This window comes from Rhincodon typus, chromosome 38 (genome assembly GCF_021869965.1).
Source record: "Rhincodon typus isolate 14 chromosome 38, sRhiTyp1.1, whole genome shotgun sequence".
NCBI lineage: Eukaryota > Metazoa > Chordata > Chondrichthyes > Orectolobiformes > Rhincodontidae > Rhincodon > Rhincodon typus.
The window spans coordinates 16,467,859-16,482,898 of NC_063369.1; the positions used below are offsets into that span (position 1 = coordinate 16,467,859).

The window sequence follows — 15,040 nt, forward strand, 5'->3', positions numbered from 1 at the left end:
ATCACTAAGCCAATTTTTAACCTAATTCCTAGTCCTTGAAGTTATTCAGCTGCCTTGTACTGCTGTAGTCCAATTGGTGTAGGCATATTCAATGGCATTAGCGGCTTCTACACCCTAGGAAAAAATAAATGTCAACCTGATTTGTGGATCCAAATCCCATGCTTTTTGTTTCTGAATAGGAACAGGACAGCCTCATCTGATCTGCCATCCCAGCAGATCTATACCCTAATTAGTGTATATCCACTAAAATAAAAATTCTGGATGCTGTAATTGTAGGAGAAACTACCCAGGTCAGGGAGACACAACATGAAGTCCAGTGACCCTTTAAGCACTGCAAGGTGACCAGATTCCGTATTGTTTTTCCTCTGCAGATGCTGTCAGATCTGATAATAGATGATAAAGATAGATAAACATTATCAATACCTTGCATAATAAAAATCGATCAGTCTTGGAAAAGAGTGCCTGGCATCCACAGCCTTTCAAACGGTTTTGGATTTCCACTAATGTTTGTAGTGAGTTAGATGGCAATATGCTGGGCACCTGATTTGTTCAGTACCAGCCTACAAGTTAAAGGTAGGCTGAGGCTTTAGTCTCCAAACATCTGGTGGACTTCTAGAATAGATGTAGATGGTAAAGATGTTGATCTGTAAGTGAAACTGTGCATTGTGGATGCAAACGAGAAATGTATCAAAGGCCAGAGACTGTTCAGAATTCACAAGGCAAATTATTTTGAGTTTTACAGATAGTTGGTTAACTTTGTCTTGAACAAATTAAGCACAATTTTTTGAACAGCTGTTTTTCTATTCAGTTATGGCTTTGCCCCTTTCTATAGATTGCAATGAAGATTCACATGAATGGACATGCTGGATGTATGCACAATTTTACTGTCCTAAACTGTTTTACATCCAGTTAAGTGGAGTTGAAATGTAGCACATTTTTGCACAGCAAGCCTCTACAAATAGCAGTGAGATGAACAACTCTACAATATGCTGGTAGTTGAGAGATAAATGGGGAACTCCCCTGCTGTTCAAAGGGTATTGCATGCTTTTGCAAAGGTTGATCTCACTTAAGTTCAATGTACTGAAAAACCCCTTCAGCGGTGCAGTACTTTGGTATTGCATTGAATGTTAATTTAGTTCTTAAGGCTGGAGTGAATGCATAATTTCCTACACCAAAAGCAAGTGTGCTGGAACTACACAAAGGCTGCTACTGAGCTGAGGCCAACAGGTTTTTAAAGCCACTTGTGTTTAAATTCATACCAATTTCTTTGCACAATCATTACAGGAATGTTTTGCAGTCTTGGATTGTTTGAGTAAATACAAACCAAGTAGCCTGTAAGCCCTGTTACTAAAGAATTATATTTCAAAAAAAGTATTATTTTAATCAATCTGGTCAGATGTGTTATAAGATCTCCATGGCACATGGAACTCAAAGCCAGACCTCTGACCCAGGGGTATGGACACTACCAATGTGTCGCAAGAGCCCCTGACTGAGGGAATTATAGATATCTTTTACTCAGCTGTGCAGACATGTTATGATATCTTTGGAGTAAGTGGGCATAAACTGAGACTAAATAAAAACTAAAAGAACTGCAGATGCTCTAAATCAGGTACAAAACAGAAGTTGCTGGAAAAGCACAGCAGGTTTCTGGTCCAATTATGAGGAAGGGTCACCAGACCCAAAACGTTAGCATCTGTGAAGAAAAATCAGTTATTGGACCTGCTGAACTTTTCCAGCAACTTCTGTTTTTGTTCCTTGTACCTGGACTGTCTGGCTCATAGGTAGGGACACTACAACTGTGCCACAGGAGCCCTAAAGAATTATATTCCTGTATGATCTGAGGTGGCAATAAACAAATTTATATAGCCAAATCTGACAAGTTCAAACCTCAACCCACCCCCACGAGTCAATGTATTTAGGGCACTGTGTTTGGGAAAAATGACTGAGACTAGAACACTGAATCATTTTAAGGAACAGCAAGTTAGGTACAGGTCATTCAACCTTTCCAACATGTTCAGCTATTCATTTAGATTGCGGCTGATCTTTATCTTAACTCCATCCACTGCCTTGGTTCTGTAACCCTTTATAACTTTGCTTCCCTCAAATGTACTTATCAATTGCAATCTTTAAGTTTTTAATTGATGTAGCATCAGCAGCTGCCTGTCTGATATCCAGTACTTCAAAAATTTCCTCCTGTTAAACACTGCAGAAAAAGAAGTTATCGTGTTCAGTTCCTGCCAGAAGTCATTCACTAGCTACTCACTGTCCCTCTCTGAAAACTGTTTGAGGCTGAACCACATTCTTTTTAGTGTTGGTGCTTTACTCGATGGTTAGGTGAGCTTAGGGCTACATAGGCCAAATGTTTTGATGGGCAGCAACTACCATCAGATTGCCAATCTGCTCCCTTTTTATGTTATGATGGAGCTTTGCATTTCTGGCTGGCATCTCCCAACACAGCCTCTTTAGAAATGTGGAGTGATTTTTCTATCAGGATCAATTTTGTAAGATAAGATTGTCAGAGGAAGACCGACAATGGCCCCTTTTATAGAACCAATCAGCACAAAATTGCTGTATTCTGGTAAGTTCTCATTTACCAACACACTACAAAACTTTGGGACATCTGAACATTTTTCAGTGTGTTAGTGGATGAATGTGGGTGAGGTGAGTGGGAATGTAGGGTGCTAAGATATGGACTGAAACCAAAACTGTAAATTGTACTCCAGACGTGGCCTCACCAACACATTTGTAACAAGACTTCCCTACTCTTATAACAAAGGCAATTTCCATTTGCTTTCTTTAGTATTGTTGTACCTGCATGCTAACTTTTTGTATTTCACCCACGAATCCCTCTGTGGTGGACTTTTGGAAACACCCTCCGTTTAAATAATAGTCTTCCTTTTATTTGTTCTTACCATAGTGCATGACCTCACACTTTCCTTCTGCCAAGTTTTTGCCCACTCAATCGTTTATCTATATTCCCTTGTAGATTCGATATGTCCTCATCACGACATGCCCTCCCAACCGTTCTGTATCGTCAGTAAATTTAGATACGTTACACACTGTCCTCCAAGTCATGAATATAGACACCAAATGATTGAGGACTAATACTTGTGGCACTCCACTAGCTACATATTTCCAACCTGAAAATGACAAATTAATTTAGACTCTCTGCTTTCTGTGTTTTAACCAATCCTCAATCCATTACACATCTCCCCCAAATCCATGAGCTCCTATCTTGTGCAATAACCTTTTATATGGCATCTTATTGAATGCCTTCTGAAATCCAAATACACCATAGTTACCAATTCCCCTTTATCAGGTGTGTTCGTTATATCCTCAAAGGTAGCACATGATTTCCCTTTCAACTAACCAAGTTGACTTTCTTTAATTGCATTAAGCCTTTCTAAATGTCCTTCTATTTCATCCTTAATAATAGACTGTATAATTTTCCAAAAAACAGGCTGACTAGTCTATAGTTTTCCATATTCTGTGTCCCTCCCTTCTTGAACAGCAGTGTCAAATTAACAGTTTTTCAATCGGTGGGAATCCTGTTGGAGGTGGCATGGTGGCTCAGTGGTTAGCACTGCTGCCTCCCAGCGCCAAGGACCCAGGTTCGATTCCACCCTCGAGTGACTGTCTCTGTGGAGTTTGCACATTCTCCCCATGTCTGCGTGGGTTTCCTCCCACAGTCCAAAGATGTGCGGGCTAGGTGGATTGGCCATGCTAAATTGCCCATAGTGTTCAGGGATGTGTAGATTAGGTGGGTTATAGGGGGATGGTTCTGGGTGGGATGTTAGGTGGGTTATAGGGGGATGGTTCTGGGTGGGATGCTCTGAGGGTCAGTGTGGACTTGTTAGGCCGAAGGGCCTGTTTCCACACTAGGGATTGGATGAGGAAGTCCAGTCAGTTCTGGAATATTTCAAACAATGTCTCCACTATTTCCACAGCCACTTCCTTTAAAACTCTTGTATTCAAGCTATCACATCCTGGCAACCATAAGACCATAAGAAATATGAACAAGAATTGCCAATTGGCTCCATCAGCCTGCTCTGCCATTCAACAGGATCATGGCTGATCCAATATTCCTCACATCCACTTTCCTGCCCTTTCCCTCCAACCCTTGATTCACAGTCATAGAGTTATACAGCACAGAAACAAATCCTTCATTCCAACGTATCCATGCTGACCAGATATCCTAAACTGATCTAGTCCCATCGGCTAGCATTAGGCCAATATTGCTCTGAACCCTTTCTATTCGTGTACCCATCCAGATTGCTTTTATTTGTGTAATTGTACCAGCCTCCAACACTTCCTCTGGCAGCACGTTCCATACATGCACCACCCTCTGCATGAAAAGGTTGTCCTTCAGGTCCCTTTTGAATCTTTCTCCTCTCACCTTAAACCTCTGGCCTCTAGTTTTGGACTCTCCTACCCCTGGAAACAGACCATGGCGTTTCACCCTATCCGTGCCCCTCATGATTTCATTATCCTCTATGAGGTCACCCCTCAGCTTCCAACACTCCAGGAAATATAACCCCCGCCTATACAGCTTCTCCCTATAGCTTAAACCCTCTAGCTCCAGCAACATGCTTTTAAGTCTTTTCTGAACCCCATCAATTTTAACAACATCTTTCCTATAGCAGGGAGATCAGAATTGAATGCAATATTCCAAAAGTGGCCTAACTAATGTCCTGTACAGCCGCAACATGACATCTCAACTCCTATATTCAAAGCACTGACCAATGAAGTGTGCCAAACACCTTCTTCACCACTCTGTCTACCTGTGACTCCACTTTCAAGGAACTATGCACCCCTAGGTCTCTTTGTTCACCAACACTCCCCAGGCCCTACCATTAGAACAGCACGGTGGCTCAGTCGTTAGTGCTGCTGCCTCCCAGCGCCAGGGACCCAGGTTTGATTCCAGCCTTGGGTGACTATCTGTATGGAGTTGGCACATTCTCCCCGTGTCTGTATGGGTTTCCTCTGGGTGCTCTGGTTTCCTCTCACAGTCCAAAATTGTGCTGGTTAGGTGGATTGGCCATGCTAAATTGCCCATATTGTTCAAGGATGTGCAAGCGAGGTGGATTAACCATGGGGAATGCAGGATTACAGGGCTAGGGTAGGGCATTGGGCCTGGGTGGGATGCTCTTTGGAGGGTTGGTGTGGACTCAATGGGTCAAATAGCTTGCTTCCACACGGTTGGGATTGAATGATTTTATGATTAAATGTGTAAGTCCTGACCTGGTTTGCCTTACAAAAATACAACACTTCATATTTATCTAAATTACACTCCATCTGCAACTCCTCAGCCCATTGGCCCATCTGATCAAGGTCCCGTTGTATCCTGAGATTACATTCTTCACTGTACACTATACGACCAATTTTGGTGTCACCTGCAAACTTACTAACCATACCTCCTATATTCACATCCAAATCATTTATATAAATGACAAAATGCTGTAGACCCAGCACCAATCCTTGTGGCACAAGATTGTCACAGGACTGGTTACAGGCCCCCAGTCTGAAAAGCAACTCTCCACCACCCTCTGTCTCCTACCTTCAAGCCAATTTTGTATCCAATTGGCCAACTCCCTGGGGATCCCATGTGATCCAACCTTGCTATCTGGTCTACCATGTGGAATCTTATCAAACACTTTGCTGAAGACCATATAGACAACATTTACCGCTCTGCCTTCATCAATCTTCTTTGTCACTTCTTTAAAAAGAAATATCAAATTAGTAAAGCACGATTTCCCATCCACAGAGCCATATTGACTATCCCTAATCAGCCCTTGGCTGTCCAAATACATGTAAATCCTGTCCCTCAGAATCCACTCCAACAACCTATACACCACTGATGTCAGGTTCACCAGTCTATAGTTCCCTGGCTTTTCCTTACCACTTTTCTTAAATAGTGGCACGACATTAGCCAACCTTCAGTCTTCTGGCACCTCACCTGCAGCTATCAATGATATAAATATATCAGCAAGGGGCCCAGCAATCTCTTCCCTAGCTTCCCACAAAGTTCCAGAATACATCTAATCAGGTATAGGAGATTTATCCACCTTTATGCTTTTTAAGACATCCAGCACCTCCATGTTTTCTAGCTTCCATGTCCTTCTCCACAGTAAATACTCACACAAAATATTCATTTATTATCTCACCCATCTCCTATGGTTCCACACATTGATGGTCTTGAAGGGGCTCTGTTCTTTCCCTAGTTACCCTTTTGTCCTTAATGTATTTGTAGAATCCCTTTGGATTATCCTTAACCCTATTTGCCAAAGCTATCTCGTGTCCCTTTTTTGCTCTCCTGATTTCCCTCTTAAGTATACTCCTCCTGCCCTTATACACTTCTAGGCATTCATTCGATCCCAGCTGTCTATACCTGACCTATGCCTCCTTCTAGTTCTTGACCAGAGCCTCAATTTCTCATCCTCCAGCATTCCCTACACCTAATAGGAACATACTGTCTCTGAAATCTCATTATCTCACTTTTAAAGGCCTTCCACTTTCCATCCGCCCCTTTACCTCCCCCACCCAACTCAACGTTGAAAGTTCCTGTCTAATAAGGTCAAAATTGGTCTTACTCCAATTTAGAACTTTAAGTTTTAGATCAGGTCAATCCTTTTCCATAACTATTTTAAAACTTATAGAATTATGATCACTGGCCCTGGCTTACTTCCCAAGAGAAAGTCACATTTTGCTCCATCCTTAGTAGGTACATCCATATATTGAATAAGAAGATTTTCTTGTACACACTTAACAAATTCCTCTCCATATTCCTCTACTGATCAAGAACCTGTCTTAGTCTTAAATACACATAAGGACTCCGCCCACACAACCCCCTGAGAGAAGAAATTTCTCCTCATGGGTGTCTTAAATTGGCATTTCTTTATTCTGAGATTATGCCCTCTGGTCCTAGAACAAGTCCCATAGTCAAACACGTTCTCCCTTTTGATAGAGACTGTTACAAGATCTTTCCTTCCATTAGCACCTTGCTTAACTGTTATTATCTTTAGGATGTTTTAGTGTACTTCACTGTGAAGACTGATGCAAAATATTGGTTTAAATTATCTACCATTTTCCTGTTTTCCCTTGTTACATTCTACAAAGATCCCACACTTACTTTAATTACTATTTCATTTTATATACCCGTAGAAGCTTTTGTTGTTAATTTTCATATTTCTTGCCAATTTACCTCCATAAACAATTTGATCACTTTTTATTCCTTTTGTTATCTGCTGCCAGTTTCTAAACAAAAACATTCCAACCAACTAGCCTACCGTTAGATTTTACTGCTTTGTATGCCTTCATTTTTGATTGGATATTCTCCTTGAGCACCATTGTAAACTACAAATGGTTCAACATTCTCATCAAAACCTTCTTTTTGACTTGAATAAATTTTTGCTGAACATTACAAAATATGTGCTTAAATGTCTGCCACTGCTGATTTACTGATTTTCTCCTTAGTCTACCTTTGCAATCAGCTTTAGACAACTCTTTCCTTAGACTTTGCATTTGCCCTTACTTAAGTGGAGTACTGCAGTTTGAGATTAGAGCTGCACCCCCTCAAACTGAGTTTACAATTCTACTGCGTTGTGATCGCTACTCCCAAGAGGATCCTTAACCACGAGATCTCTTATTAATCCTACCACATTAAACATTACTGGACCTAAAACTGCCTGTTCCCAATAAGTTCTGAAATGCACTACTCTAAGAAACAATCCCTGACGTGGTCTAGAAATCCTTGCCTATCTGATTTGTCCAGTCAATCTACAGAGTAAAATCACCTAGTACCCTTCTTACATGCCTCCATTATTTCTTGATTTATACTTTGTCCAACAGCAAGTCAACTCCTTAGGGTCTTATAGATAGTTCCTAACTGTGACTACATACCCTTACCATTCCTTATTTGAACACAAAATGATTCCACATCATGACTGAGTACTTATATCACTACTCACACTGCACCAACATCTTTCTTTATTAATAAAGCCAACTCAAGTCCTTTTCCTTCTTGCCTAATTTTCTGGAACATCAAATATCCTTGAATACTGAGTTCCAAGTCTTGGTCACCCTGCAACCATTTTTCCGTAATAGTTATCAAGACATATTTGTTTATTTTTATTTGTGCAATCAACTCATTTGTCTTGTTACAAATGCTGCATGCAATCAGATAAAAAGCCCCCAGCTTTGACTTTTTAACCACTGTAACTCGCTCTGGTTCTAATTTCTGCTGTACTCCTCTCTGTGTATTTTCTACTCCATCCTCTCACAAGTTGAAAATCATTTGCCTATTCACTACACTGTATCATTGCTCTTTCTTCTCTTTTTGATCTTTTAAATTTCCCTTCAATTGAATCCTTCCTCTTATTTTAAAGCACTATCTACAACACTAGTTATACAATTCACCAGAAAACTGGTCCCAGCACAATTCAAACAAAACCTGTACGAACAGAATAGCTGGCTCTTTTCCCTGTATTGATGCCAGTGCCCATGAATCAGACCCCAGTTCTCCAACATCAATCTTTGAGAGCTCACATTGACCTCTCTAATCTTATTTACCCTACACTAATTTGCTTGTGACTTAGGTAGTCATTGGGAGATTAGAACATTTCTGGTTCTACTTTCTAATTTAGCCCTGAGCTGTTCATAGAACCAATTGGAATCTCTTTCCTAGTCCTATCAATGTCAGTAGTACCAATGCGGACCATGACAACTGGATCCTTCCCCTCCCACTCAATATTCATCTCCAGTTCAGTAGAGATGCCCTGAACCTTCACACAAGGCAGGCAATACAGTCTTTGCTGTGTCGTAGAAAACAGTATCTATTCCCATCATTAAGCTATCCTACTAGAATCACAGAATCTCTACAGTGCAGAAAGAGGCCATTTGGCCCATCAAGTCTTCACCAACCACCAAAGAACATCCACCCAGACCCAACACCGCCCCCTCCCCATCCTATCCCATAACCCCAAACTTGCCATGGCTAAGTCACCTAGCTTTCACATCCCTGGACACCACTGGGCAATTTAGCATGGCCAATCCACCTAACTTGAGCATCTTTGGACAGACGGAGGAAACTGCAGGATCCAGTGGAAATCCACGCAGACACAGGGAGAACATGCAAACCCCACACAGACAGTCACCTGAGGTTGGATCGAACCTGGGTTCCTGGAGCTGTGAGGCAGCAGTGCTAACCACTGATCCACAATGCTGCCCATATTTCTACATTACTACATTTCTCTTTCCTTCTCCTATTTGAATGGTGCTCTGGACTACAGTGCTCTGATCAGTTTGTTTATCCTCTCTGCAATATTTACCTTTGTCCACACAGAGAGTAAGATCTTTGCACCAACTGGGTAAATGCACTGGCAGAGGCTCCTCCAAAGCTAAATTCTGGTTCTATAAAACTTTTTCACTTGCAGTCCAACCTCCCTGTCCCTGACCATGAACCAAATTTATTGTAATTTCATCTTAGGTGAATGTGACTACCTCCTGAAACTCAAGTGTCCACATACCTCTTCCAATCTTTGAAGTGTCGCTGAGTCCACAGCTCAGACTCCAGCTCATCAACTCTAAGCTGAAGTTGCTCAAGCAGCCAACACTTGCTACAGGTATGGTCACCGTGGATCACACCAGTGTCCATCAGGACCCTCATACTACAGCTGCAATACATCACATGCTCAGCTTTCTCGATTCAATTTCATTAATTATTAGGATTTTAAGTATTTTAAAAGTGAATTTCTTAACCACGCTCATCAGCTGCTATGACATCTCCTTAAATCACCATTGTTTGAGAAGCTGTGGTCCCCACTTTCTTGATGAATTTATGATGCTGCACATCCCACTCACTCTCTCATGCTGTTTCAGATGCATAGGGTCCCCCACTCTCACTGTTTTAGGTGCTGGTGTCTGTCTCTACAGCACACATGATGACGATGAAGAAAACTATCCTCATAGTTTAACAGCAGATTGAATTTATTTGACACTTTAAAAATAATAATGTCCCAAGGTGCTTCACAAGAATATTTTAAAACAAATATTTTAAAATGTAGAACCACAAAAGGAGATGTTAAGACAGATTTACAAGGATGTTGCCAGGATTGGAGGGTTTGAATTATAGGGAGAGGCTGAATAGTCTAGGGTGATTTTCTCTGGAGCTGAGGGGAGACCTTATTGAGGTTTATAAAATCGTGAGGGGCATGAATAAGGTGATTAGTCAAGGTCTTTTCCCCAGGGTAGGGGAGCCCAAAAATTAGGACATAGGTTTAAGGTGAGGGGGAAAAGATTTAAAAGGGAGCTAAGGGGCAAATTTTTCACGCAGAGGGTGGTGTGTGTATGGAATGAACTGCCAGAGGAAGTGGTGGAGGCTGATACATTACAACTTTTAAAAGGCATCTAGTTGGGTACATGAATAGGAAGGGTTTGGAGGGATACAGGCCAAATGATGGCAAATAGGGCCTATTTCAACATGTTTGTTTATCACACCGGTGGTTGAAAACCAGGCCTCCAGGAATTCTCGTGCTTGTCTTTGTTTTGCTTGTCCCAGTCAAATTGATGTCCTTCTATGTCGGAGTGTATTGAAACGAGGGAGAGTTGGTCATGCCGTTTTGCTGTGAATTAGTGTTCATGTATCCTGGTGGCGAGTTTCCTGCCCGATTGTCCTATGTAGTGTTTCTCGCAGTTGCTGCATGGTATTTTGTATATCAAATTTGTCCTGCTCATTGTGGGTATGGGGTCTTTCATCTTTGACAGTAACTGGTGAAGTGTGACTGTTGGTTTGTGTGCTATCTTTATTCCAAGAGGTCGTTGGAGTCAGTTCTGGTGTGTTTCTAATATAGGGTAGGGTGGCCAGTGTGTTGGTTAATTGCCAGGCATTGGTGAATGAAGCTATTGGGATACCCATTGTTCATAAAAACTTTGTATAAGTGTTCCTCTTTGTTTTTGCACAGCTCCAGGGCATTGCAGTGTGTTATCGCTCGTTTAAACAGAGTATTGACTACATTAATTTAGGATATCTGGTTAGCATGGACGAGTTGGACCAACAGGTCTGTTTCTGTGCTATACATCTCTATGTCTTTATGACCATAATTATAGTGCAAGGTAGGTTGTCAAGGAGGAATGTGAGGTAGAAAGATGGAGAGACTGAGGAGGGGATTCCAGAGCTTTGGGACTTAGCAGCTGAAAGCATGGCCACAAATGGTGGAGAAATGAAAATTAAGGATGCCCATGAGGCTAATTACAGGAGCCCAGGTATCTTCACAAGTTGGAGGAGGTTACACAGGGTAGACAGGGCAAACATAAAAAGAGATTTGAAAATCAAGGAAGAACAATTTAAAATCAAAGTGCTGCTAGTCAGGAGCAATATAGTTCAGTGTGTATAGGGGTGATAGATGAATAGCAGAGTTTTGGATGAGGTTAAGTTTATGGAGGAAAGCACATGATTGACTGCCCGTAGGAATAATCAAGCCTGCTGATTTAAAAAAAAGGCACAGAGGAGAGTTCCAACAGCAGATGGCCTAAGATAGGGTGGACTCAGATCATGAGATAACAAGGTGTAGAGCTGGATGAACACAGCAGGCCAAGCAGCATCAGAGAAGCAGGAAAGCTGACGTTTCGGGCCTAGATCCTCCTTCAGAAATTCAGGACTCTGATCATGTTAGAAGGGTGAAAATAGGGGAGGCAATGGCCTAGTGGTATTGTCACTGGACTGTTAATCCAGAGACCCAGGTAATGTTCTGGGGACCCAGGTTTGAATCCTGCCATGGCAGATGGGGGAATTTGAATTTAAAAAAGAAATCTGGAATTAAGAGTCTGATGATTACCATGAATCCATTCCCGATTGTTGGAAAAACCCATGTGGTTCACTAATGCCCTTTAGGGAAGGAAACTGCCATCCTTACCTGGTCTGGCCTACATGTGCCTCCAGACCCACAGCAATGTGGTTGACTCTTAACTGCCCTCTGGGCAATTAGGGATGGGCAATAAATGCTGCCTAGCCAGTGACGCCCACATCCCATGAATGAGTAAAAAAAGTGTTGGTGACAGTGTGACTGCATTCAGAAGCTCATCTTCCAGTCAAATTGATGCCAAGGTTGAAAACAGCTGGTTCAGCTTCAAACAGTTTCTGGAGAGATTGACAGAAATTGAGAATGGAATTGGTTGCAGGGACTTCAATCTTTATAATATTTTATAGCTGGAAATTTCTGCCCAGCCGGCACTCGATGTCACTTAGAGACATTGGAGTTGTCAAGACGCTATGATGAAGAGAATCTGAATGTTGCTTATGTAAAAGTGGAAAATGATTTCAGATGAGCAGCTTGTCGATAAGAAAGAGGATGGGGTGAAGGGTACATTCTCGAGGATGAGGGGTTGGGTGGGGATCAAAGACAATGCAAGTGAGTCTTTGGATACTATAAGATAAATAAGAATTAGATTACAAAACACTTTTTAGGCCAGTATTATTCAGCTGAATCTGCACTGCACCCCTCTAAAGCTACTGTATTGTCCCAAAGATGCAAGAGCCAGACTGAACACTGTACTCTAAATGGAGTCTAGCCACAGCTTTACATAACTGTAATATAACTTCCGCCCCTTTGTATTCTATCCCTTTTGAGATAATGGCCAACATTCCATTAGCCTTTGATGATGTAATAAAAAGACAGTACGGTTAGAGGGCTGTCTGACATACATGGAAACCAGCGCCATTTTCAAGTCTCTAAATCAAGCTATGGAGAGATCAACACTCAATTGTAGGGTTTTTGTTTGGCCAAGATAGAGTATGCACTCTCGCTCTGTGGAGTTCAGACAGCTTAAACATAGGTTGAGCAGACCAAAGGATAAGAAATCCGAAAAAGCAGTCCTACTAGAGTTGAACCATCTCAAGAATCCGCCTGAGCATCTTTCCATTGCTGATCCGGATAGGACCAACCATCTGATGGACTATCCTGAATACTGGCCAGGTAAAATCAGGGTTGCCCAGATAGTTGAGGGCGTTTCTTCAACATGGTCTCCATGTAAAACCAGGGTTGGCTACTTGGTCAAGTGGTTATTGCTTCAGGCTGGACTTCATGTAGAATAGTACAGTCCACTTAATCAATGTTCTTGCTGTGTGGACCACTCTCCTTCTCCCTGGACACCAGGTTAACCAAGGGATTTCAGGAATGGGGTGGGGGGAGGGGAGAAAGGGGATGGGAGTTGAGAGAGGATGACATCAGCGAAACGGTTGAGGCGGGGCGTCAAATACCGGGAGTGGGCGGGGCCGCAACCTATCAATCCCGGCCAGTGGATGGGGCCACGTCATATCAATAACCGCCAGTGGGCGGGCCAAGGACCTATCAATCACCAACGGTGGGCGAGGCGAGCACCTATCCTGCGCGCGTCCGTCAACCTGTGACGGATGTCAATCACCCGTTGCGGTGCTGGGCGTGGCCATGAACAGTCAATCATCCTCAGGGGGCGCGGACTCGTTGCCCAAGGAAACGTGAAGCTCCCTCAAGAGCGGCGGCCTTTGGGGGATTCAGTGTCGAGCGGAGCCCCACCCCGATGAGGGCGGTGCTTGTGCTAGGGCTGCACCAATCGGCGAGGGCGCCTGGCCTGACGGACAGTCCTCCCACCCAATCGGAGGCGGAGGAGCCCATCGAGCCTCTGCCATCGTCGGTCCGGGCAAGGAGGGCGGTTTGAGGCCTGGCGGGGACACTCGAGCGGGGAAGGAGGCGGAAGAAAGAAAAATGGGCGCCACTGCTTGTCGCCGAGAAGCTCCCCCAACCGGCGGCCGGCCTGGCCCGTCGGCCGCTCCGCGGTAACCCAATCGGTGCGGCCCGAAGGCGGGATATCCGCCGCCGGTGGTGCTGAGGGCGGGGAGAGTGACTCTTTCCCCACCCAGCTCCGCCCCGCCTCCGGGGCTGCCGGTCGGCCGTCAGGAGTCGAAGGTGCTGCTGCTGGCTGGTGGTGGGGACATGAAACTCTGGCGTCTGACCAGTCGGGAATGGTCCAAGGACCAGAGCTACAACAGTAGCAAAACCGGCATCTCCACGAATTCGACGGAGCGTTTGGAAAGTGGTGCGTCCTCGCTGCGGGCGCGTAAAGGGTTAATGATAGGAACGTTGGGGGTTAAATATGGGGTCAAAGTGCAAGGGGTCAGGGTGCAGAGGTTTAATGGTAGGGGAATCGGGGGCAAGGGGTCAGTGATGGGGTCCGGGGTACAGGAGTGAGTTAATGGTGGGTTTAGGGCACAGGATGGGGTTTATGATGGGTTCAGGGTACTGGGGGTCAATGATGAAGTCAGGGTGCAGAGCGTTGATGATGGGATCATGTTGTAGGAGGATGATTACAGGTTCAGGGTACAACAGAGGCTTAATGGCGGGTCAGGATGCAGAAGGGGTATAATGATGGGTCGGGGTACAGGAGGGGGTATAATGATGGGTCGGGGTACCAAGGATCAGTGATGAGGCAGGGTGCGGAAGGGTCCAGGTGCATAGAGCTGATGACGGCGTCACGGTGTGGGCGATTTATGGCAGCTTCGGAGTGCAGGGTTAAATGATGGTTTAGGATGCAGGGAGTTAATGATGGAGTCAGGGTGCAGAGGATCAACGATGGGATCAGGCTGTGGGGTGGCATTGATTACTGGAGTCAGGGTATGGGGCTAAGTAACGATGTCAGGGTATAGGAGAGCGTTAATGACAGGGTCAGGGTACCAGAGGGCTTAATGTTGGAAGTACTGTGCAGGGTGATAAATGTGAGGGTGCAAGCAGTTTATGATGGAGTCTGGAGCTAGGGGTTAATGACAGGGCCAGGATTCAAAAGGACTTCTTAATGGGGTGGTGTATATAGGGGTTAACAATAAGATTAAAGTGGAAAGAAGTTAATAATAGCAGCTGGATGCTTGCAATTGATGATGTGGTCAGGTTTGAGGGGGTTAATAATGGGGTTGAGGTGCAAGAGGTTAATGATATGTGAAATGAAGTTAATAGGTGGAGGCAGTGGGAGACTCAATCTGAGAAACCATTTTTGCCACCTCTAGTCCTTCCGGTTA

At 43.7% G+C, this 15,040-nt stretch overlaps 1 protein-coding gene across 1 annotated transcript in view; it reads left to right on the top strand.

Annotated features, from left to right (window-relative positions):
• Positions 1-13,440: 13,440 nt before the first annotated feature.
• Positions 13,441-15,040, top strand: part of LOC109910402 (cAMP-dependent protein kinase catalytic subunit alpha-like) — a 159,262-nt gene continuing 157,662 nt past the window's right edge. The window contains exon 1 of the mRNA XM_048617993.1: positions 13,441-14,067. Coding sequence (XP_048473950.1) covers positions 13,965-14,067 — 103 coding nt within the window. The 5' untranslated portion in view covers positions 13,441-13,964. The remainder of the gene's footprint in view (positions 14,068-15,040) is intronic.